Genomic DNA, 25,812 nt, shown 5'->3' on the forward strand with positions numbered 1-25,812 from the left:
GATTTTTGGGTTGCTTACCGTAAAATCTGTTTCTCGGAGCCTTCATTGGGGGACACAGAGACCATGGGTGTATGCTGCTGCCACTAGGAGGCTGACACTATGCAAAAAAAGGTTAGCTCCTCCTCCGCAGTGAGCACCCCACCGACCGGCAGGGAATTTCCTCAGTTAGTGAGAAAGCAGTAGGAGAAGTAACAGAATAGATTGAGAACAGAACAAACAACTGAACTGTAACCAATCAACCAAAGTAAGAACAGGAGCTGTAGAACATGGGAGGGTGCTGTGTCCCCCCAATGAAGGCTCCGAGAAACAGATTTTACGGTAAGCAACCCAAAAATCCTGTTTTCTCGTTTGCCTTATTGGGGGACACAGAGACCATGGGACGTCCCAAAGCAGTCCCTGGGGTGGGAAACAAACTTCCATCAGGCCAGTGGACTGACCACCGCTGCCTGCAGAATCCTCCTACCTAGGCTGGCATCCGCCGTAGCGTAGGTGTGGACCTTGTAGAATTTCACAAACGTGTGAACCGATGACCAGGTTGCAGCTTTGCAAAGCTGCAGCGTGGAGGCTCTGTGGCGTACCGCCCAGGAAGCACCCACTGCCCGGGTAGAGTGCGCTCTGATCCCCGGAAGGGCCACTCGATGCTTAACCCGGGAGGCCTTCAAAATTGCCGATCTGATCCAGCGAGCAATAGTAGCCTTGGAGGCCGGGTGACCTTTCCGCGCCCCATCTGGAATGATGAAAAGAGAGTCTGTCTTCCGCAAGGAAGATGTCCTAGACAGATAGATTCTCATCGCCCTGACCAGATCCAGCTTGTTCAGGGACCGCTCCCGAGGGTGAGTAGGACTCGGACAGAAGGACGGCAGAACAATATCCTCATTGAGGTGAAAGGAGGACACCACCTTCGGAAGAAAAGAAGGCGGAGGCCGTAGAACTACCTTGTCCTGGTGAAGTACCAAGAAAGGAGAGCGGCAAGAAAGAGCCGCTAATTCCGACACGCGCCGGATGGAAGTGATGGCCAACAGAAAAGCTACCTTCCAAGAAAGGAGAGAAAGGGAAACATCCCTGAGAGGTTCAAAAGGAGAACCTTGCAGAACCTCAAGAACCAAATTAAGATCCCATGGATCCACGGGCGCTTGGTACGGAGGAGCCGTGTGAGCCACGCCCTGAAGAAAGGTTTTGACCTGAGGGCGGGAGGCCAACGTCTTCTGAAATAAAATGGACAGCGCCGAAACTTGACCCTTCAAGGAATTGAGAGCAAGCCCCGCATCCAGCCCTGCCTGAAGAAACGCCAGAACGGAAGGGAGCGAAAAGCACATGGGCGCGATGTTATTGGCCTCACACCAAGTGAAATAGGCCTTCCAAGTACGGTAGTAAATCTTGGAAGACGATGGCTTCCTGGCTCGGATCATGGTATGAATTACTCGACCGGAGAATCCTGCTCGTTTCAAAACCTCTCAACAGCCATGCCGTTAAATTGAGCGGCCGAGAATTGGGGTGGCAAATCGAGCCTTGAGACAGCAGATCTGCCCTGTCTGGAAGCTTCCAGGGGGCGTCCGCGAGAAGGTTGACAATGTCCGCGAACCAAGACCTTCTGGGCCAATTCGGGGCGATGAGAATGACTGGAATTCCTTCTGCTTTGATCTTCTTCAACAGCTTGGGAAGAAGGGGCAGGGGAGGGAACAGGTAGGGGAGCTTGAACTGCAACCAAGGAATGGCCAGAGCGTCGGCGCCCACTGCGAGAGGATCTCGAGCCCTGGATACAAACTGTGGGACTTTCCTGTTGAGGCGAGAGGCTAGCAGATCTACATCCGGGGTCCCCCAACGACGGCAAAGCTGAAGAAACACCTCTGGATGTAGGGACCACTCTCCTGCCGAGATACCCTCGTGGCTGAGAAAATCGGCGGCCCAGTTGTCCACGCCAGGAATGTGTATCGCGGAGATTGTCGGTACCGAAATCTCTGCCCACTGAAGGATCTTGGACACTTCTGCCAGGGCTGAGGCACTCCGTGTCCCTCCTTGGCGGTTGACATATGCCACCGCTGTGGCATTGTCTGTCTGAATCCGGATAGGCAGGCCCCTGAGGAGCCTCTCCCAGTGGACGAGAGCCAGATAAATCGCTCGTATCTCTAGGACGTTGATCGGCAGGGCTGATTCCTGAGTCGACCAACGACCCTGAACCGTGTGATTGCGGAACACTGCCCCCATCTGAGGAGGCTGGCATCCGTTGTTACAATCTGCCAGTGAACGGGAAGAAAAGACTGCCCCAAGAGGATGAGAGGTGACGTCAACCACCAGTTGAGAGACCGCTTGATCCGGCATGAAAGACGAACAGGGCGATCCAGGGACAGAGCACACCTGTTCCACACCGACAGAATGGCGTGTTGGAGAGGTCTGGCGTGAAATTGGGCAAAGGGAACTGCCTCTATCGCCGCCACCATCTTTCCCAGGACCCTCATGGTTGTTCGGAGGGACGGGAATCGTGTGGTCTGCAGCGATCGTACATCCTGCTGCAGGGAGAGAATCTTCTCTCGTGGGAGAAAGACCCTTGACCGACGAGTGTCGAACAGTAGGCCCAGAAACACAAGGCGTTGAGAAGGAACCAGACAGAACTTTTTCCTGTTGACGATCCACCCGAAATTGGAAAGAGGGTCTAGGACGATCTTCAAACTTAGGCGCGCCTGGTGAAAAGAAGGAGCTTTGATCAGAATATCGTCGAGGTACGGAAAAAAAACGAGACCTCTGATCCTCAACAAGGCCATCAACGCAGCCATGATCTTCGTGAAGACTCTGGGAGCGGTGGCGAGACCGAAGGGCAGCGCAACGAACTGGTAATGTTCCTGGCGAACCGCAAAACGCAGGAACTTCTGATGTCCGGAGAATATGGGAACATGTAGATAGGCATCTTGGATGTCTATTGAACACATGAATTCCTGCTCCTCCACGGAAGCGATTACCGAACGAACCGACTCCATCCGGAAGCGGCGAAGACGGACTCTCTTGTTGAGCCGCTTGAAATCCAAGATGGGTCGAACCGCCCCGTCTTTTTTCAGCACCACGAATAGGTTTGAATAAAACCCTGTGAACCGCTCCGTTTCGGGAACGGGCACAATCACCCCGGAACTGAGGAGAGAGGCGATGGCCGTAAAGAACCCCGGGATCAAGGCTGGATCTTTTCGAGGACGGGATTTGAAAAAACGATCCCGTGGAAGAGAGACGAACTCTATCTTGTATCCTGACGATACGACCTCCCTGACCCAGGCGTCCTCTACTGAGGCCAGCCAGACGTCCTTGAAGAACAAGAGTCGACCTCCCAATTGGAAGGGACCCTCGGGAGTCAGAGGATAGTCATGCTGAAGTGGACCTTCCAGATCTGGATGGTCTGCCCTGTGAAGAGTGGGATCGCCAGGAGGGAGTGGGTCTGAATGAAACTTTCTTCCTATCTTGGCGTGCCTGCGGCCTTTGTTGGTTGGAGGATGTCTCCGCCGTATTGAAATGGCGGAAAGCCCGAAATGGTCGAAACTGACGCCTTAGTGGAGGTCTGCGAGGCTTGGACTGATGGAGGAGGGAACTCGTGCCTCCGGTGGCGTCCTTAATAATCTGGTCCAATTGGGATCCAAAGAGGCGTACTCCCTGAAAAGGCAGATTAGTAAGAGACTTTTTAGACGACAAGTCCACCTGCCAGGCTTTGAGCCAAATTGTACGTTGGATTGCCACGACGTTGCTCGACGCCTGAACTGTGCAGGATGCGGCATCCAAAGAAGCAGAAAGCAGATAATCCCCCGCATGGGAAATCTGATTGGCGAGATCGGCCAATCGATCTGGTTGTGCTTTCTCTAGGATGCCCTGACGAAGATCCTCTGCCCAAGTAACTATGGCCTTTGCTGCCCAAGATGAAGCAAAGATTGGGCATACCGCCATCGAAGCCGCTTCGAAGGCAGACTTCGCCAGGGATTCTATAATTCTATCATTAGAATCCTTTAAAGACAGACGCCACACCTGAAAGCGGGAGAACCATGTTATTAGACAGTCTGGACACGGGCGGGTCCACTGAGGGAGAGGCAGACCAGTTATCCGTGAGCTCTTTAGCAAACGGGTACAGTACGCCGAGACGCTTTCCTCTTTGAAAGCGTCTGGTTGGATCTTCCCTTTCTCTTGTAAAAATCTTTCCAAACTCGGAATGAAAAGGAAATACCCTGGAGGGTGTTTCCTCCAGTCTTCACGAAACCTCCTGATCTGAGGATTTCGCAGGGGAGTCAGAGATTTTGAAGGTGTGGTTAATTGCCGCGATGAGGTTCTGTACTGTAACCTTCATGTCCGCGTCCTGGCCAGATTCCAGCTCTACAATCCCTTCAGAAGACATATCCGAGAACGCTTCACCTGACTCGGGTGAGGAGGCACGGGAGGGCGACTGCTGGGAAGGACTAGGTGCAGATGAGGGGCCAGGAGAGGATTCCGGACGGAGATCCTGCCTGGGCCATTTGCGGCCTCTGCTAGCTGGCACAGATGGAGCGTCTTGTGACCTGCTGGACCCTGCAGAAGTGTCCAGGGGCAACTTGTCAAGAACGGCCACTAGGGACTGAGACACCCTGGTGAGGTCGGCCACAGATTGTGAAAGAGACGAGGCCCAGCCAGGAATGGGTGGTTCGCTTTCCCGTGGCGCAATAGGTGGTTCCTGGATGGGGTCATGCTGAACGGGATTGCTGCAGTCCAGGCAGATGGGAGTAGGCTGACCTGAGGGAAGTTTGCGATTGCAAGAGGAGCATGCGAAGAACGGGACTAGGGTGCCCGTGGGGACTGGCGGACGGCCACGATCAAGCTTAGAAGTAGACATGGTGAAGGAAGAGAAGATGAAAACCTGCGGAACTGCCGGAAGGTTGGGGGACAGAAAGGCAGAGTAGGGTGTCAGTCTGCAGATGCAGAAGTACTCACGGTCTGGTGACCCCGAAAGAGATGAATTAGGCTCCTGCAACTGGCCAGGGACCGACAGGAAGCGCTGGTCTCTGCTTTGGTCTCCGGCTGTCAGGCTGCAATGATGGCAACAGCCCAACGTGAAGAAGTAAAAGCGCGGTTTCTGTGCAAGAAGAAAGGCGGAGCTAGTCGCCTCCACCAGAGGGAAAACCCCCCCCCCCTTCCCAGCCACAAGCCTGAAGAGGCAGTGGGAGGGCTTAGGAAGGCAACGGCCTATGAGAGCGGACAGGGGCGTGGCCGCGAAGGCCCAAATTGAAGCCGGGGGCTAAATTAGACACGGTGACTGCCTGTCAGCACGGGGCGGCGCGGAAGAACTGCGGCGCAGCTGCACCCGCCCCTAAGAAGAATGCCGCCCTAGCCCTGCTCCCAGACGCCACCCTACGCAAAAATACCGGCGGTGGGGTGAAGAAAGCCCGCACCGCAGCTGGGGCCAAAAGGGATGCGGCGACTGGGAAGCGCCGGCCGCTGATAACCTGCGGCGCTACTTTGGCACCTCCACCCGGCGTCCTTGTGGAGACTCTGGGAGCGGTGGTGTCTTCTTCCGGTCCAATAAAGGTACCTTCCATATGCCACGCTGTCTGTCCATTCCGTCTTCGCGCCTCGTCCAACCGACAGGCTCTGGTAGGCGAGTGGGTGGGAGGCAGGGGGCAAGGACCATCCGTCTTCACTGACACGTCCTGTGCTGAGCCCGTGGTCCGCCCGGAGAACTATGAGGATACGGGGTGACAGTACACGCCGTGCTCAGTCTCTTGTGGGAGTACAGTTGTGACCGTTCACACTGTATCCCGCCTAAGACCTGAAAAGGAACGACGCACATCGAGGTAGATATGGGTCCAATGAAGGACCCGTGTCCACCTCCTACTGACACTAAGCTAAACTGGGGAAATTCCCTGCCGGTCGGTGGGGTGTACACTGCGGAGGAGGAGCTAACCTTTTTTTGCATAGTGTCAGCCTCCTAGTGGCAGCAGCATACACCCATGGTCTCTGTGTCCCCCAATAAGGCGAACGAGAAACAGCAATTATGGCATAATTTTCCATATTTTTTTTCTTTAACCAGCGTTCACCATACGGGAATAAAAATAATACTTTTTTATAATTCGAGACGTTACAAACCTGGCAATGCCTTACTAGTCCCACACCATATATCCTTTGATCGCATCGATAATACACTGAACTTGTGTGATACAGTGCACACCAAATAATATAATAAATAACATTAACCACCTCTGTCTAATTTACTTACACAGTATCATTTTTCAAAGTTTATTTTGTTAGGATGTCAGAAGGCCTATAAATTTGGCAGTAATCTGTCATTTTTTCAAGGAAATAAATAAAACCTATTTTTTAATGTACACTACCGTTCAAAAGTTTAGGGTCACTTAGAAATTTCCTTATTTTTGAAAGAAAAGCACAGTTTTTTCAAATGAAGCTAACACTAAATGATTCAGAAATACACTCTATACATTGTTAATGTGGTAAATGACTATTCTAGCTGCAAACGTCTGGTTTATAATGCAATATCTTCATAGGTGTAAAGAGGCCCATTTCCAACAACCACCACTCCAGTTTTCTTATGGTACTTTGTGTGTTTGCTAACTGTGTAAGAAGGCTAATGGATGGTTAGAATATCCTTGAAAACCCTTGAGCTAGATGAGAATCTGGAGCATTACATTTGATGGTTCCATTAAACTCTCAAAATGGCCAGAAAAAAAGAACTTTCATGTGAAACTCGACAGTCTATTCTTGTTCTTAGAAATGAAGGCCATACGAGAAATTGCCAAGAAACTGAAGATTTCCTACAATGGTGTGTACTACTCCCTTCAGAGGAGAGCACAAACAGGCTCTAACCAAAGTAGAAAGAGCAGATGGAGGCCCTGCTGCACAACTGAGTAACTAGACAAGTACATTAGTCTGTAGCTTGAGAAATCAACGCCTCACAGGTCCTCAACTGGCAGCTTTATTAAATGGTACACGCAAAACACCAGTGTCAACGTCTACAGTGAAGAGGTGACTCCAGGATGCTGCCTTCAGGGCAGAGTGGCAAAGAAAGCCATATCCGAGACTGGCTAATATAAGGAAAAGATTAATATGGGCAAAAGAACACAGACATTGGACAGAGGAAGATTGGAAAAAAGGGTCATGGACAGATGAATCCAAGTTTGAGGTGTTTGGATCACACAGAACATTTATGATACGCAGAACAAATGAAAAGATGCTGGAAGAGTGCCTGACGCCATCTGTCAAGCATGGTGGAGGTAATGTGATGGTCTGGGGTTGCTTTGGTGCTGGTAAAGTAGGAGATTTGTACAAGGTAAAAGGGATTTTGAATAAGGACTGCTATCACTCCATTTTTGCAAAGCCATGCCATACCCTGTGAACAGCGCTTGATTGGAGCCAATTTCTTCCTACAACAGGACAAAGGCCAAAGCTCACCTCCAAATTATGCAAGAACTATTTAGGGAAGAAGCAGGCAGCTGGTATTCTATCTGTAATGGAGTGGCCAGCGCAGTCACCAGATTTCAACCCCATTGAGCTGTTGTGGGAGCAGCTTGACCGTATGGTACGCAAAAAGTGCCCATCAAGCCAAACCAAGTTGTGGGAGGGGCTTCTGGAAGCATGGGATGAAATTTCTCCAGATTACCTCAGCAAATTAACTGCTAGAATGCCAAAGGCCTGCAATGCTGTAATTGCTGCAAAGGGAGCATTCTTTGATGAAATAAAAGTTTGAAGGAGAAAATTATTATTTCAAATAAAAATCTTTTTTTCGAACCTTGTCAGTGTCTGGACTAGATTTTAAATTCATTTGGCAACTCATTTGATTAATAAAAGTATGAGTTTTCATGGAAAACACAAAATTGTCTGGGTGACCCCAAACTTTTGAACGGTAGTGTATCAATTCATTTTTGCAGTGACTTTGAGAAGCATATACAGTGGGTTGCAAAAGTATTCACCACATTGACTTTTACCTATCTTGTTATATTACAACCCGTGTTTAAATATGTTTGTAATCTGATTTGTTTGTGATGTATCAATACTAAATAGTCTAAGTTGGTGAAATGAAGTAAGAAAAATATAGGCATAAATGAAATGTATGAGCTCAAATAAGTAAAAATTGCCATGTGCATATATATTCAACCCCTTTTGCTATGGAGCAAATCCTGTTTCAGTATGTCAGTGATTTGGTACAGGGACGGAGGCTCACCTTTCAACAAGGCAATGATCCAAAACATACTGCTAAAGCAACACTCGAGTGGTTTAAGGGGAAACGTATAAATGTTTTGGAGTGGCCTAGTCAAAGCCCAGGCCTTAATCCAATTGACAATCTGTGATCAGTCTTGGAAGATTGTTGTTCCCCAGAGGAAACCATCTAACTTGAAGGAGTTGGAGCAGTTTTGCCTTGAGGAATGGGCAAGCCACTGTATATTGGTAAACCACAAAAAATAATACAATTTTAAAAATTGCCCCGTTCAAAATTGCTAATATATAGTTACCTCTTCATGTACATCACAAGAATGAATGCAATATGGAATAAAGAAATTAAAAAATGCAATTTTTTTCCCATCAAAATATTGCTGCAACCCTATATTTTTCATTTTCACAATGGTTAAGAAGAAAAAAATTAACTCCATAATTTTTTAAGCTATTATTTTCCTGAATGCAGCATTACACCACTGTGCGACACATGCCAGGGCTAGGAAGGAGCACTATTTGAGTTTTTGAGACCAAACGTGACCAAAATTAATTGTGGATGCCAAGTCACATTTCCAGAGGCTCTGAAGCAGCAGAAACCACATGTGATACTATATTTGAAACTACTCCCTTCAAGAAATTTACCTGAGGATGTGGTGAGAATTTGGAATTTATATATGTTTCAAATAAATTTATAAAATTGGTCCATGAAAGCAAAGAAAGTTACTTCAGCCACAAATTTTAAATTTTAACAAGGTGTAATAGGAAAAATTGGACACCACGGTTTGCTACAAAATTTCTCTAATTTGTGATCAGAAATTACTGCCTGGGCACACAAAGGGGCTTGGTTATTCTGGGCGTGGTGATACCAAATACGTATACTTTTTTTAAAAAAGCTGCATTTTTAATAGTGAAACATTTTACTGAGATCTTTATGCTTCTTTTATTCCTTTTTTTTTTTTTTACAAGTTTTAAAAAAAACTATATTACTTTTTTATTATGGATCCTGAGCACATAACTCAATGATTGCTGTTTAATACCTTGTGATACCAATTTTTGTGACACAACAGCGATCTCACCAGCGAGATCGCTGTGTGTGACAGCGATCAGCGACCGGCCCCCCTGCCGGTATCGCTGATCGCTGCAGGAAAGGCCAGGACTTTTTTTTGGTCGCTGGTCTCCCGCTGGCCACCACGCATCGCTGCGTGTGACAGGCGGGAGACCAGCGATCTGCTGGTAACTAATGTACACATCGGGTATCTAGGGACGCACGTCCCATGGATACCCAATGTGTACGTTAGTTACCAGCTTCCTGCATCAGCGCGCTGGTAACTAACGTGCACAGCTACGCCAGGCGCTGGGCGTCGCTCTGCTGCTCGCTTGTGTAGCTGTCTGTTTGACAGCTCACCAGCGATCACATAGCGATTCACCAGCGATCCTGACACATTGATATCGTTGTCAGGATCGCTGGTGAGTTGCTATGTGTGACTCCAACCTTAGACCTATTCACACTGATGCACTGCCTTTTAGACCTCGCTTGTAGCAAGGTCTAACAGACCACTATAGCTGGAAGACCATAGCAACGTTCGACACCCTGTAATCACTTTAAGGCTGATGGGTGAAAAAGGAAGCCCTCTTTCACAATCATCTAAATTTAGGGGGTTATCCAAGCCATGATTTTTGCTTACATCGGCCCCCACTGCTCTTGCAGGAGTTTGGCCTTCAGTTAAGCTAAAGAAGAAAGTTTTCATTGCCACATTAATAGAGTTTTAATACTTATTTTACGTGTTCTAACACTTCATGGTACAATTTTGGAGAACACACAAGCCATTATTTTTTAGTTAACATTTTAATGGGGTGGGATGATAGAAAAATATGTATATTTTAAATTTCATTGTTTTAACACCAGATTGGAAAATTAAGTCTTGATAAGAAGTTTTGCACCATTTTTGCTCGTTCATAAGCCATACACCCTCGTTATGACAACTGCATCCTTTAACGCTACGATGTTCCTGTTCATAATGTGACCACAGATGGAGGAACGTATGACCAGATGTGTCCCTTTGCATTTTCCATTGCAACATATTGCTCCTGCAGTAGCTTCCTGGATGCAGCATGTTACAAGGGAGGATGCAGAGTGATGTGTCTGGTCACTAGACCGGAGTGGGATGGGGCATAATTGTGCATCTTGGTGCACCACGGTCAATGCACAAAATTTTATACATCAGTATTAGCATACCTTTTTACCACTATGGGGTGGATCAAAATTGTCAAAACAAGAAACAATTTTTGTTGACTACAGGAACCAATCACACCACAGTCAATAAAAAAATAAGAGCTAATATCTAACTGGTTGCTATGGGGCAAAAAAAAGTTTCATTTTTGAAAGTTTTAATAAAATGAGGCTCAATGTGCATAATTCATCAAAGCTTTCACACCAGAATTCTGGCATTGAAAAATTGTAAAATTCGCAACTTGGATTTGCAACTGAAAAAATGGCCAAATCGCCACAACTTGACTAAATCAAGACGAGTTGTGGCATTTTCAACTTTACAAATCTCACTCCAGTACCGGACTTGAGTGAGATTTGATGAATGGCATGCGCGGAGCCACACGTCATTCATCAGGTGCTCCAGATTCATGAAGAGCCATGCACCACTTCATGAATCAGGAGCGCCTGACTCCAGCAATCCCCACATCAAGACCGGCTAAACAATGCCAGTCTGGATGAATCGGGACCAATATCTTTTAAAAAGCGGTGAGTGCTTAGCCTTATTTGATCAACAGAAGGAGAGATAACAGGAATGCTCAATGATGACCCTTTTGTCCCTTGTTTTCTTTTTTTATTTCTATCTTTTCACTAACACCTGAAATCATATCCCTGTGACAACTTCTTTAATGTTGCTGTCACTATTGGCTTTGGAATCTGAAGGATTAACCTTCTAAGGCCGGAGACACACTAGTTTATCATGTCCAATGCGAGAGCATTGGATGCGATATGCTAATGACACTTGGCTGCGGCTCTGCTGTCAGCATGAACATGAGAGAATCACAGCACAGGTGCCGAAGAGACGGAGAAATTAATTTCTCCATCTCCTCCATTGCCGGCGTCTGCAGGAATCGCATTGCACTCAGGAGATATCAGAGTTCAGTACAATGTTTTTACACTGTGTGTAGAATTATTAGGCAAATGAGTATTTTGATCACATCATCCTTTTTATATACATTGTCCTACTGCAAGCTGTATAAGCTTGAAAGCCAACTGCCAATTATGTAAATCAGGTGATTTGCATCTCTGTAATGAGGAGGGGTGTGGTCTAATGACATCAACACCCTATATAAGGTGTGCTTAATTATTAGGCAACTTTCTTTCCTTTGGCAAAATGGTTCAGAAGAAAGATTTGACGGACTCTGAAAAGTCAAAAATTGTGAGATGGGATGCAGCAGTCTTGAAATTGCCAAACTTTTGAAGCGTGATCACCGAACAATCAAGTGTTTCATGGCAAATAGCCAACAGGGTCGCAAGAAGCGTGTTGATAAAAAAAAAACGCAAAATAACTGCCCATGAATTGAGGAAAATCAAGTGTCAAGCTGCCAAGATGCCATTTACCACCAGTTTTGCCATATTTCAGAGCTGCAACGTTACTGGAGTATCAAAAAGCACAAGGTGTGCCATACTCAGGGACATGGCCAAGGTAAGGAAGGCTGAAAAATGACCACCTTTGAACAAGAAACATATAATAAAATGTCAAGACTGGGCTAAGAAATATCTTAAGACTGATTTTTCTAAGGTTTTATGGACTGATGAAATGAGAGTGACTCTTGATGGGCCAGATGGATGGGCCCGAGGCTTGATCAGTAAAGGGCAGAGAGCTCCACTCCAACTCAGACGCCAGCAAGGTGGAGGTGGGGTACTGGTATCATCAAAGATGAACTTGTGGGACCTTTTCGGGTTGAGGATGGAGTGAAGCTCAACTCCCAGACCTACTGCCAGTTTCTGGAAGACACCTTCTTCAAGCAGTGGTACAGGAAGTTGGTATCGTTCAAGAAAAACATGATTTTCATGCAGGCCAATGCTCCATCACATGCATCCAAATACTCCTCAGCGTGGCTGCCCAGTAAAGGTCTAAAAGAAGAAAAAATAATGACATGGCCCCCTTGTTCACCTGATCTGAACCCCATAGAGCAGTGGTCCCCAACCTTTTTTGCACCAGGGACCGGTTTCAAGCAAGACCATTCTTCCATGGCCCGGCAGGGCGAGGATGGAGGTGTGGCAGGGGCGTGGCTTTGGTCATAAGGGGGCGGGGCTATGGACGCGGTTGTAGTGTAGCAGTGCATACTTATAATTAAATAACATTTATAATGTGACTCAACTCACCATAGGTTTTGAATAAGTGCTCCATCACCCCCTTCTCCCCATCATTGCCTTCACCCCATCACTCCCTTCTCCCCATCATTGCCTTCACCCCATCACTCCCTTCTCCCCATCATTGCCTTCACCCCATCACTGCCATCTCTTCATCATTGCCTTCACCCCATCACTCCCCTCTCCCCATCATTGCCTTCACCCCATCACTGCCTTCACCCCATCACTGCTCTCTCCCCATCATTGCCTTCACCCCATCACTCCCCTCTCCCCATCATTGCCTTCACCCCATCACTGCTGTCTCCCCATCATTGCCTTCACCCCATCACTCCCCTCTCCCCATCATTGCCTTCACCCCATCACTCCCCTCTCCCCATCATTGCCTTCACCCCATCACTCCCTTCTCCCCATCACTGCCTTCACTCCATCACTGCCATCTCTTCATCATTGCCTTCACCCCATCACTCCCTTCACCCCATCACTCCCCTCTCCCCATCATTGCCTTCACCCCATCACTCCCTTCTCCCCATCATTGCCTTCACCCCATCACTGCCATCTCTTCATCATTGCCTTCACCCCATCACTCCCCTCTCCCCATCATTGCCTTCACCCCATCACTGCTGTCTCCCCATCATTGCCTTCACCCCATCAGTCCCCTCTCCCCATCATTGCCTTCACCCCATCACTCCCCTCTCCCCATCATTGCCTTCACCCCATCACTCCCCTCTCCCCATCATTGCCTTCACCCCATCACTCCCCTCTCCCCATCATTGCCTTCACCCCATCACTCCCCTCTCCCCATCATTGCCTTCACCCCATCACTCCCTTCTCCCCATCATTGCCTTCACCCCATCACTGCTGTCTCTCCATCACTCCCCCCATGGCCTTCTCCTCATGTCCCCATCTCCTCCAGGGCCAGGCTACACAAACACAGACCAACACACACACACACACAGACAGACAGACATACATACATACACACACATTATACACACATACACACACCCCCTCTCACCTGCCCGCCGCCCGCACTTCCTCGCTCTGACACAGCAGTGGCGCGCTCCTCTCTGTGTCAGTCAGAGACAGGAAGCGCGGGCGGCGGGCAGGAAGCTGGACGGGTCCTTGCAGCTCCGCTCCTGCTATTCCCTCTTGCAGGCAGCGGAGCTGCTTGGATCGCTCCCTGGCCGCCGCTAAGAACTGCTGCGCGCCGCCCCAGCCCCCGCTACGCCACTGACCGCCCCTGGCTCCCCTTGTGTCCGCGGACCGGCAAGGGCACTGCAGCGGCCCGGTGCTGGGCCGCGGACCGGCGGTTGGGGACCCCTGCCATAGAGAACCTGTGGTCCCTCATAAAATGTGAGATCTACAAGGAGGGAAAACAGTACACCTCTCGGAACAGTGTCTGGGAGGCTGTGGTGGCTGGTGCACGCAATGTTGATCGTAAACAGATCTAGCAACTGCCAGAATCTATAAAGGGAAGGCTTTTGAGTGTCATCGTAAAGAAAGGTGGCTATATTGGTCAGTGATTTTTTTGTTTTTGTTCTTGAATGCCAGAAATGTTTATTTCTAAATTTTGTGTTGTTATACTGGTTTACCTGGTGAAAATAAACAAGTGAGATGGGTATATATTTGGTTTTCATAAAGTTGCCTAATAATTCTGCACAGTAATAGTTACCTGAAAAAACAGATATCCTCCTAAGATAGCCAAATCTAAAAAAAACCCCGCTCCAATTTCCAAAATTATTAAGCTTTGATATTTATGAGTCTTTTAGGTTGATTGACAACATAGTTGTTGTTCAATAATAAAAAGAATCCTCTCAAATACAACTTGCCTAATAATTCTACACGCAGTGTATATGGGTGCATGCGATCCGATACTTTGATGCAATCGCAGCATGCTGTGATTGTTTTTGCATGCTTAATTGACATGAGAAAATAATCGCAGATGTGAGCTGCCTGCCCGATAGGTCAACATTCGGCCGAGTGCAATCTGATATTTTATCGGATTGCACTCGTCCGATTACATCGCAAGTGGGAGCTGGAGTTGGATAAGGCACAGTTCCTAACTGGGTGCCAATCACGCGACATAACTGTGTATCTCGGTGCACCATTGTCAGTACACAAAATGTTACACATCACCATTAGCATACCTTTTCACCAGTATATCCTTTAGAGAGTGGCGAACGCTTTGCCTTATTTGCTCAACAGATGGTTTTGGTGTAGATGGAGAGGCAACAGGAATGCTGGATGATGACCCTCTCCTTTCTGGTTTTCTTTTTTTCAGGTCTATCTTTTCAGTAACACCTGAATTAAAAATCAATTAAATGTTAGCTGATACTTATATTCCATTACCTAACTAATATTCTTATATTTCCAACCATGTGTATGCATTCTAGTAATGTGTTTACTACACAAATAGAAAAAAGTGTATTTAATTTTGGCAATTATGGTTAGCATATAAGGCTCTGTTCACATTATGCTTTCACTAAGGCTGTGTGCCCACGTTGCGTTTTTGCCGCTGCGGAAACGCTTAAAAAATGCTTAAAAACACATTCCCATGCAATCCTATGGGATCCTGCAGTTGCTGTGCCAATGCTGCGGATTTTTCCGCTGCGGAATCGCATAGCGGTAAAATCCGCAGCATGTCCATTAATTCTGCAGAATCGCAGCGATTCCGCCGCCATAGGATTGCATTGAAACGCTCACTTTACGCATGTGGCTATGCCCACCAAGCGTAAAGTGAGCACTTCATATGCGGATGGTTCCCACAGTTTGGAGGAGAGGCGACTCTCCTCCGTGCCCTGGGTAAAAAAAATTCCTGTAAAAATAGAATTAAAATAAAAAATAGGGATATACTTACCCTCTGTCGGCTCCCGGAGTCCTCAGCAGTGAACACAGCGCTGCCAGCAATTTCCGTTCCCAGGGATGCATTGCAAGAATCACCCCAGATGACGTTGCGGTCGCGTGACCGCTACGTCATTCGACGTCATTCGCGCAATGCATTCCTGGGAAAGGAAGTAGCTGGCAGCGCCGCTGAGAATCGGGAGGACTCCGGGGGCCGACAGAGGGTAAGTATATCTCTATATTTTTATTATTTTTAACATTGTATCTTTTACTATTGATGCCACACAGGCAGCATCAATAGTAAAACGTTGGTCACACTTGTCAGGCACTATGCTTGACAAGTGTGACCAACCTGTCAATCACTTTTCTAAACAATGCTTCAAATCGCTTGGAAAAGCGCTAGCATTCTGCAAGCTAAAAATGCTTGCAAAACGCTTGTGTTTTGGGGGAAAAGGCATGCGAATTCCGCATGCGTTTTACCAGCGGCGGGGAGGTGCGAAAATGCTGCGAACAATTCCACAGAATTTCTACAACGTGGGCACATAGTCCAAGCGTTTGGTGTAGTTATTGTTGCTCTTTCACCTGATAAAGGCCTACAAAGTGTCCCTTTGACTTCAAGCTGTGCTAGTATGTATTTTCTGACTATATAGGAAAACATTGGAACATAGAAACATGGAGCACATAAACCACATGAAAGTATCAATTAAAAGGTAAATTTGAATGAAAAATCAATTCATAGAAGACAATACAAACGTCTCTCACAGTAGTTATGTCAATAACAGAGATGTTCAAATCGGGTCGAAAAGGTGCACCAAAAATATGGTGTCACCTCACAAACACGACTACAGGGAAGAACATAGAATCATAATATTCAATGAAGTAAATATATAAAGTGACAGTGCAAGTAATTATACAAGAAGTCATTTATATAGTGACAGATTCATAATCACCACCAAGAGGTAACGTAAAGTGCTATTAGTTCAGTGAGGTGAGTGACCATTTAGATTTGTTTAGTCCTAACAGTGGTGAAGCAAATCATGTCACTATTGGTTCTGCTCATTCACCTGATAGAGGCCAACAGATTGTCCCTTTGGCTTCAAGCTGTGCTAGTAGGTGTTTTCTGACTATATAGGAAAGTATTGTTGACTGCACTGTCATATATAGACAGCTAACAGTACACTGCATGTTATAGGATTTCTACACCTTGAGGTCATTGCACTCAGCATAAACCCCAGAATGGCAACCTTTAAAGGGAATCTGTCACCCCCTTTTTTCGAATATGAGCTGCCGGCATCGACAGCAGGGGCTTATCTACAGCATTCTGTATTGCTGTAGATAAGCTCCCGATGTAACCTGAAAGATAAGAAAAAAAAGAGTTAGATTATACTCACACCGGCGTTCGGTCCGGTCCGATGGGTGTCGCCGTCCGGTCTGGTGCCTCCCATCTTAATACGATGCCATCCTCTTCTTTCCTTCCTGTCGTGGCTCCTGTGCAGGAGCACTGCTCTGCCCTGTTGAGGGCAGAGCAGAGTCCTGAAGTGCGCAGGCTCCGGGAGAGGTCCGGCGCCTGCGCACTGCAGTATTCTGCCCTGCCCTCAACAGGGCAGAGCAGTGTGCCTGCACCGGCGCCACGACAGGAAGGAAAGAGGACGGCATTTATGAAGATGGGTGGCGCCGACCGCAACACCACAGAATCAAGACCGGACCGCCCCCCCGGTGAGTATAATCTAACTCCTTTTTCTTCTCTTTCAGGTTACATCGGGGGCTTATCTACAGCATTACAGAATGCTGTAGATAAGCCCCTGATAGCGGTGCCGGCAGCTCATATTCGAAAAAAGGGGTGACAGATTCCCTTTAAGTGATGCCTATATTCTAGGTACAGTATTCAAGATTCAAGGGGCAGCACTTGTTTGAAGTCAGGAATGTTGCATGAAACATTTTGCTTTTTCTTTTTTAATTAAGCCAATCTGATGACAACCTTTTTCAAATTTACAGTTACGCATTTTAGATAAAATGTGTGTGCCACCAGATGCTAAATGGGCAAGAATTTTGAATGACACATGGGAAACATTCTTTGACAATAAATAGAAGGTACATGTATGCTTTTTGTTTTACCAGTCTTAGTCTTTTCATCATGAGTGGACACAGTTGCAGTATCTTTTGTAGACTTTTCACGTCTTTCCTCGGACACTCGATGGGCTGCTGTGGCAGAGGTTTTGCGATTAGAAATGGATTGTTTCTTCAAATCTGAATCCTTGCTTTCTGCGGAATGCCTACTATCTCCAGAGATCTAAGAGGGAAAATAACTATTTTCATTTTAAAACGTTTAAGACACTACCGAGACAGAGAGAACATCTCCAAAGTCTCATTCACGTTTGTGTTTAAAAATGTACGTGAAAAAATTGTAACTGCCATCTCCTATCTCATTTTTACCTCCGAATTGAGAATTTTAAGGATTTCTCATCAATTTTGTCAGTGAAAGAAGTAGATGCCTCATTTTTTCAGACTATAAGATGCAATTTTCTTCCCAAAAAAATTGATGGGAAAATGGGGGTGCATCTTTTATAGTCTGAATGTACTTACCAGGAGTGTCATGGCAGCAGGAGTCAGGAGATTCTGCCGGTCCTGGGCTGGGAAGAGGGGGTGTTCAATGGTCCAACGCTGCAGGGCGATGATCTGACTCCCATATCAGACTGGTAGGGCAGTATTCGGCAGTGCTCGGTCACGCGGGGGCTCCGCCATCATTTTGTGAAAGCCCGGAGCCCCTATACTTCCATTGCTGCAATGCGGTGGCCTCCAGGAAAATAGCCGCCGGAGGCGGCGTATGTACAGATTAAGGTCTCGGCAACAAGAGCTTAGTCCTGAGAGCTCAATCTGCACATGTGCCGCCTTCGGAGGACATCACATTGCAGCAATGGATGTGCGGGGGCTCCGAGCTTTCACAAGATGTTGGCGGAGCCCTTGTATCACTGAGCACCGCCGAACCTGCCGCACTAGTCTGGAATGGGAGTCAGATCATCGCCGGATCACCGAACACCTCCACCAGCGCTGCCCCAGTAAGCCGAATTCAGACTGTAAGACGGACCCCCATTTGACACATTAGTGTCTTACAGTACGGCAAGTCTTAAAGTCTGAAAAATACATACAGTTGCTTATTTTCACGTGTACTATTGATTTATGTCATCAAAATTAAAACAACGGTAACTCGTTAACATTTTAGAATAGCCAACTCAAAGTCCTTAGCTTAATCCTATGGAAATGTTGTCGTAGGACCTGAAGCGATCAGCTCATGTGAGAAAAAGCTACCAACATAACACAATTAAAGCGGATTTGTCGAGAGCTATAGGCTAAAATTTCTCAAGATGGCCAAGTATAATCAACAATTACTGGAAATGTTTAGATGCAGCTATTTCACTAAGGAGAAACACCAGATACTGAAAGTAGAGGTTCACACAAATTTTGCTGCTCACATTTTCCTTTTTTAAATGAGATAAATGATCCAAAGTGTAATACTTTTTACTCATCTATTTGGTTTTGTTCTCTTTACTTACATTTAATGTGAAAATCTGACGTAGTTTTGGGTCAAAAATTAATGCATAAAAAAGGGAAATTCCGAAGGGTTCACAAACTTTCAGGCGCCTCTGCATAAGAGACAAATAGAGCCAGGGTCTCTTCTAAGCTGTTGGGTTGCACTATGCAACCGCAAAGAGTGAACCAAGCAAAAGTAAGTGGAGAAATAGCCTTTCCACAGTATCGAGGCAGCAGAGGGAAATACCCACAAAGAAGTGGGGAAAAATGAACTGCAGCAGTCAGCTCAAGATTCAATAAAAAGTGAAAGGGTCCTGAACTTATAAGATTAAACAGGTAATCCTGGGAGATAAAAATGTATTTCAATCTACATTCTGTCAAACTATATAAAAAGCAAGCAATGGTGTATAATAGCCTCATGTATATTACAAGCAATGTTAGATGCTAAAAGCGCTGGACAATTAAGGATCAGTCGCTATAACATATAACGCAAGGATGTGGAAACCACAAAAATACGACCAATAGATCCAAATTAGCAAAGAGAATTGATTCTTTAATTAAGGTACATACACAGAACGGGAAAAATGGGGAACATGTACAAAGGAAAACAAAGTGCAGCAGTGCTAGAGGACACGTGACCGAATCCTGGCCATATTAACATATATAGGAATTAAGGTCAGAGTACCATCCTTCATTAAAAAAAACTATATATCCTGGTGGACTCTCCGGTGTAGTAAAGGGGATTAAAAAGCAATCATGCTACCAATATAAATGGGTGCCAAATATAATTAGCCACAAATGTGACCAATTCACAAGCATGAATATGCCTTCAAAAAGAAAAACTAGTAATGAGGCATCCCAAGTGAAAGGCACACAATATCCACCCCTTAAGACATAGCATATGAAACGCCTACCCACACTGGAGTGAACGATACAGGAGAGAGACGTTACCTCAGGAAAGGAGAATATAGATGGCCGGGCAGTCAGCGCGTCACCCCGATGCGCGTTTCGGAGATATACTCCTTCGTTAGGGGTACGAAGTTTTTCTTTTTGAAGGCATATTCATGCTTGTGAATTGGTCACATTTGTGGCTAATTATAATTGGCACCCATTTATATTGGTAGCATGTTTCTTTTTAATCCCCTTTACTACACCGGAGAGTCCACCACGATAGTTTTTTTTAATGAAGGATGGTACTCTGACCTTAATTCCTATATATGTTAATATGGCCAGGATTCGGTCATGTGTCCTCTAGCAACGCTGCACTTTGTTTTCCTTTGCACATGTTCCCCATTTTTCCCGTTCTGTGCATGTACCTTAATTAAAGAATCAATTCTCTTTGCTAATTTGGATCTACTGGTCGTATTTTTGTGGTCTCCACATCCTTGCATTATTCTGTCAAACTATAAGGCTATGTGCACACGGTACGCTTTTGCGGCGTTTTTTCAAAAATGGGCCAAAACAGCCATGGAAACCTTATGCAAGTAAATTCAATGACAATCCTGAAGTGTTGTGCACCTGATCAGTAACTTTCCTTTGAGTATTTGCAGTTTTTTTCTTTCTGCAGCATGTCAATTCTTTATGTGTTTCTGCAAGCGTTTCCCACACATTGACTTCAATTGAGTCAGTCAAATCCGCAGCAAAAAAGCAGGTATAAAAAAAAGTTTGTGGATTTGTTGCGTTTCGGTTTGCGTTTTTACCGTCTTCCTATGGTGTTTTCCACGCTGTCATCTGTGTGACAGCATGGAAAACACCGGCGCCGTGGTTCTTATCAGCGGTAACGCTACCGCCTGTAAGACAGTTGGTCAGAGCGCTGCGGGGTGATGCTGTCAGATGACAGCATCACCCTGCAGCTGAGACTATGACCCTCAGTGGTGACCCAAGGTAAAATGCTTACCGCAAGTCAGCAGGTGTGGGTTGAGGAGACTACTCTCGTCAACCGTCGCCTGTACTAACACTTTCACACAATATGTAAAATAATTACCTACATATTCAAATAAAAATAAAAACACATTATACTCACCTTAACGCCCAAACCCCGATGCCCAGGTCTACTAGAAAAAAATTAAAAATAATAAACCACCATATACTCACCCGTCTGCCGTAGTCCACATAATCCCGAGTGTCCCACGGCGATTTCACGTATAGAATAGTCACATCGTGAGATGTGACTACTCTACCTGGCCACTGGAGATACATTGACAGGAAGTAATCACTCCCAAAGTGTATCACTGAGCTGCCATGAGAGTTCACCAGAGTTCATCAGCTGATCAGCTCCGGTGATCAAAATTCTCACGCTGCGGTGGTGCCATGAGAGCACTGGAGCTGATCAGCTGAATTCCGGTGAACTCTCTAAGGGCAGTTTAGTGATACACTGCGGGAGTGATTACCTCCTGTCAGTGTATCGCCAGCTGTCTTTGAGAGCAGTCACATCAGTGATTGCTTTCAAAGTCATCAAGATCGTCGTGGGACATTATGGATTACGTTCTCTGCAGACAGGTGAGGAATATTGTGGTGTATTTTTTTTTATTTTTATTGCAGGAGACGTTGGCGTCAGTAGATTAGGCGTTCGATGAATATGGTTTCATTTAGATTCAATAAAGGACTGTGACATTATTTCAAATAAAGGACTTTATTCTGGGTGTCTGTGTTTTTAAAATATCACTATGGGGTTAGTAATGGGGGCATCTTATAGACACCTTTCCATTACTAACCTGTGGGCTTGATGTTACCAGATAATACAAAGGTAACATCAGCCTCCCCCAACCATCACCCCACTTGCCACCAATACAGGGCAAACGGGAAGAGCGAGGCTAAGTGCCAGATTTGGCACATCTTATAGATGCACCTTTTCTGAGGTGGCTGAGAGCTGATGTTTTTAGCCTGGGCGGGCAATATCCATGGCCCCTTCCTAGGCTATTAATATCAGCCCGCAGCTGTCTGCCTAGCCTTGCTGGTTAGATTTTATAGGGGGACCCTATGACAATTTTTTCTGGGGTCCCCCTGCAAACTAGCCAGTAAAGGCAAAGCAAACAGCTGTGAGCTGATATTAATAGCCTGGGAACCTTAATGGCTTTTGGTTCCTTCCCAGAATATTAACATCAGCCTTCAACTTTCCCTCTACTGGTTATGAAAATTACACGGGTGCCCACTCAATTTTTTTTCTTTAAATAAAGAGTTGCTGTTTGGTTCCAGCCTATGTAGGTTGATTGTTAATGCTCCTACATAGGCTGGTGACAATGTGTGTGTGGGTTTGTGTGTGTTTGTTTGTGCTTGTGTTTACTTATCAGCTTAGTAATGAGGGTGTCTGGCTGACACCTTTTCATTACTAAGCCTAGGGCTTGATGTCAATGACTGCTGCTAACACCAAGCCCTAATCCCATTAGTCTGATTCTACTGCATCAGAATGAAAAAGGTGGTGTTGAACCAAGCAATTACATCACAAAACTTTTTTTTTTTAACATATTTATTTAGCTAAAAAAAGCTTGCATTGTTGTACAAAAAAGCGTGCAAAAAACGCATGCAAAACACCAAGGTTACTTACTTTTCCGGAACCCATGACAGCACACCTGAGAGAGGGATCCACCCAGCCAGGATAGGAAACCTACTGAAATAAAAGGTCAGTACCTCTCCCGCGCTTTAGTTGGGTTACAGAGCATGAGAGGATCTCTGGTTAATTTACACGGATAACCAACAAATTATATCAACAAAAGACACCCAAACTATAGTGCACACCCAAGGGGTGAGAAGGGGGTAATATACGTGTGCTATCATGGGTTCCAGGAAAAACAGCTACCGGTAAGTAACCTTGGTGTTTTCCCTTCGCCCATGACAGCACACCTGAGAGATTTTTGGAGAAATGAAAACACCTTAGGGAGGGACCACCGCTCGCAGCACCCTTCTACCAAAGGTTAGGTCAGCTGAGGGTGACAGATTCAGTCTGTAGTGCTTATAGAAGGTAGATGGTGAGGACCAGGTGGCGGCCTTACAGATCTGATCAATCCATACCTCCACCTTCTTTGCCCAGGAAGTAGCCATGGCTCTGGTGGAGTGAGCCTTGATGCCTTCAGGAACCGGAGCGCCACTTGTAGAGTAGGATAAACTAATGGCCTCCCTGATCCATCTGGCAATGGTACCTTTAGATACCCTGTAACCCTTTCTGCTACCCTGACCCTGGAAGGCTATGAATAGGGACTGATTCTCCTCCATTGACTAGTCATGGACATGTACTCGAAAATGGACCTCCTCGCGTCTACAGTATGGAATTTTTCCTCTCATTGACTTTTAGGGCTATCACAAAACGAGGGTGAGGTGATCTCCTGGCTCCTATGGAATTTGAGAACTACCTTGGGGAGATAAGCCAGATCTGGTCTTAGAACAACCCTGTCCTCATATACTTGCGTGTGGGGCATATAGACAGGGCTTGTATGTCACTTGCCCTACGGGCTGATGTTAAGGCCACTAGCAACACCATTTTAAGTGTGAGGAATTTCACAGATAACTCTTGTAAGGGCTCAAATGGCTCCCTACTTAGGGCCTCTAAAACTAGGTTTAGGTTCCATGGAAGAATTTTCGGAACTATAACCGGTAAAGATCTACTACAGGATTTAATAAATCGGGACACCCATCTATTGGATGAGAGGTTGCAATTATACAAGGCACCCAAGGCTGACCCCTGTACCTTGAGAGTATTAGTTGCTAACCCTAGTTGAAATCCCGACTGTAGAAATTCTAGAATAGCCCCTACTGGAACTTCATCCTCCAAGGGCTGACCTAAAAACTCCAGGAATTTCTTCCATGTTCTACCATAGATCTTTGATGTAACCGGCTTTCTACTTTTCAACAGGGTGGAGACTAGCACTGGTGAAAATCCCTTCCGACTCCGTAACAACCTCTCAAATTCCATGCTGCCAGATGGAAGCCCTTCACTTGGTAAGCAGGTCCGGAATCTCTGATAGAATCCATGGATCAGTAACAGACATCCACCCTACAAGGGAGAACCACAGTCTTCTCTGCCAAAATGGAGCAATGAGAATCATTTTCATCTGATCCTTTCTGATCTTTCTCACGACCGCTGGAATCATCGCTATCGGGGGAAGTATGTAGGCCACACGAAACTTCCAAGGTATGTGAAGGGCATCTACCGCGAATGAATTCTCCCTTGTGTTTAATGAGCAGAAGTTCCTCACTTTCCTGTTGTGCAAACTGACAAAAAGATCCATCTCCGGGCTGCCACATGGCTGCACTATTTGCTGGAAAACTCGAGGATTTAGAGACCATTCTCCCTGTCCCAGTTTCTTGCGACTCAGGAAGTCTGCCTTTGTGTTTTCTATTCCTCTTACGTGAAGTGCCGTAAGAGATAGTAGGTGTTGCTCTGCTAGCTGGAGCAGGATGTTTGCTGCCTCCGTAAGAGCATGGCACCTCTTTCCCCCAGGTGGTTGATATAGGCCACGACCGCGCGATTGTCCGACATGACCCAGGCATGGGAAGGGAAGAAAGTGTCTTAAGGTTCTTTCCACAGCCCTTTTAAGTTTGAACCCTGATCTTTTTCTAGACTGAGTAGGATCTCAGATGTGCTCCCCATCTGCTTGTGTCCATCGTGATAACGTCCTCCACAAACCTCAACCATTGGGCCCGACTCCAAATGCTCTTTTACTGTCCACCAGGCAAGGGAGTCTCTTACAGCTAACGAAAGGTGTACTTTTCCCACTAAATGCCCTTTTAATAACCTCTGTGCCGACAGGACCTCCCACTACTGCTGGAATAGGTGAAACTTTGCCCATCTTACTGCCGGTATACAGGATGTTTGGGATCCTAGCAAGGATATCACCTTCCTTAATGTCATTATAGGCCGCTGCATTGCTGACAGTGCCAGTCCCATTATTATTTTGGCTATCTTGTTCTTTGGTAGGAGAAAGACCTGACGCTTGGAGTCCAGAACCAACCCATGAAGGATTGTATCTTTTCCGGTCTTAGCTTTGATTTGAGGGCATTTATCGCCCAACCTAGCTCCTTTAGGACCACAGTCACTTCCCTCACCTGTTCTATACAGTGATTTTCCTACTTCCCGACTAGAAGGAAGTTGTCCAGGTACGGGATGATAATGTCCCGAAAACGAAGGTAGGCCATCAACTCCGACATTACCTTGGTAAACACCATGGGGGCCACTGACAAAACGAATGGGAGGGCTGCATACGGATAGTGCTTTACCTGTCCCTGGACATACAGAGCCACCCTCAGGAACTCTTGATGGTCCCGATGGATTGGGATGTGGTAATAGGCATCTTTTAAGACTATAACCACTGACTCCATTTTGAAAGAATAATTCACAATCCATCGGTTGAGCTTCCTCAGGTTGACAATAGTCCTTAGAGAACCGTCCAGCTTCCATATCAAAAGAGGGGAGGGAGGGGGCGTGGCTATGTAGCCAAGGAAGAAGGAGGCACATAGAGAGCTCCTGAAAATCCTGCTTCCATCCTGCGTCTGTGGTCTCATAATTGCAAAGCACCTGTCAGCATTCGTGACATCTGGATGCCGGGGACCCCGGTGGATCCCGCTGGGAGACGTGAGGTAGCTCTGGTGAGCTGAAAGCCGGGGGAGCCGGAGCGGGCGGCAGGACCTGCACGGGGCGGCGGCCATCTTAAGACTCGCGCTCTATCAGTAAGAGCTGCGGCGTCCAGCTTCCACTGCCACAGTGCTACTGGACGGTGACTCACATCCTGAGGACACAAGGGACTCGCGGTGAGTGCCCTGAAAAATTGGGCCCTGCGTTCCTCCCTCTCATTAATAGATTCACTGTGCCGCTGGCGCTACTTCTGTGGGGACTTCTGTACCCCCACCCCACTGCTGCTGTCTCTGCGGGGGCTGTAGTCTCTATCCCCCCCACCGGCTGTGACAAACCGCGCTGCTGCAGCACCAGA

At 46.5% G+C, this 25,812-nt stretch overlaps 1 protein-coding gene across 1 annotated transcript in view; it reads right to left on the reverse strand.

The window, feature by feature from the left end:
- PHF3 (PHD finger protein 3) overlaps positions 1 to 25,812 on the reverse strand; it is a 172,795-nt gene that overhangs the window by 78,318 nt on the left and 68,665 nt on the right. Inside the window, exons 6-7 of the mRNA XM_073569399.1 lie at positions 17,480 to 17,654; positions 14,671 to 14,824 (exon numbers count right to left, since the gene is read on the reverse strand). Of these exons, the coding sequence (XP_073425500.1) occupies positions 14,671 to 14,824; positions 17,480 to 17,654 (329 nt within the window). The remainder of the gene's footprint in view (positions 1 to 14,670; positions 14,825 to 17,479; positions 17,655 to 25,812) is intronic.

Source organism: Dendrobates tinctorius, unplaced genomic scaffold (assembly GCF_039654945.1).
Source record: "Dendrobates tinctorius isolate UK_male_01 unplaced genomic scaffold, ASM3965494v1 ptg000024l, whole genome shotgun sequence".
Taxonomy (NCBI): domain Eukaryota; kingdom Metazoa; phylum Chordata; class Amphibia; order Anura; family Dendrobatidae; genus Dendrobates; species Dendrobates tinctorius.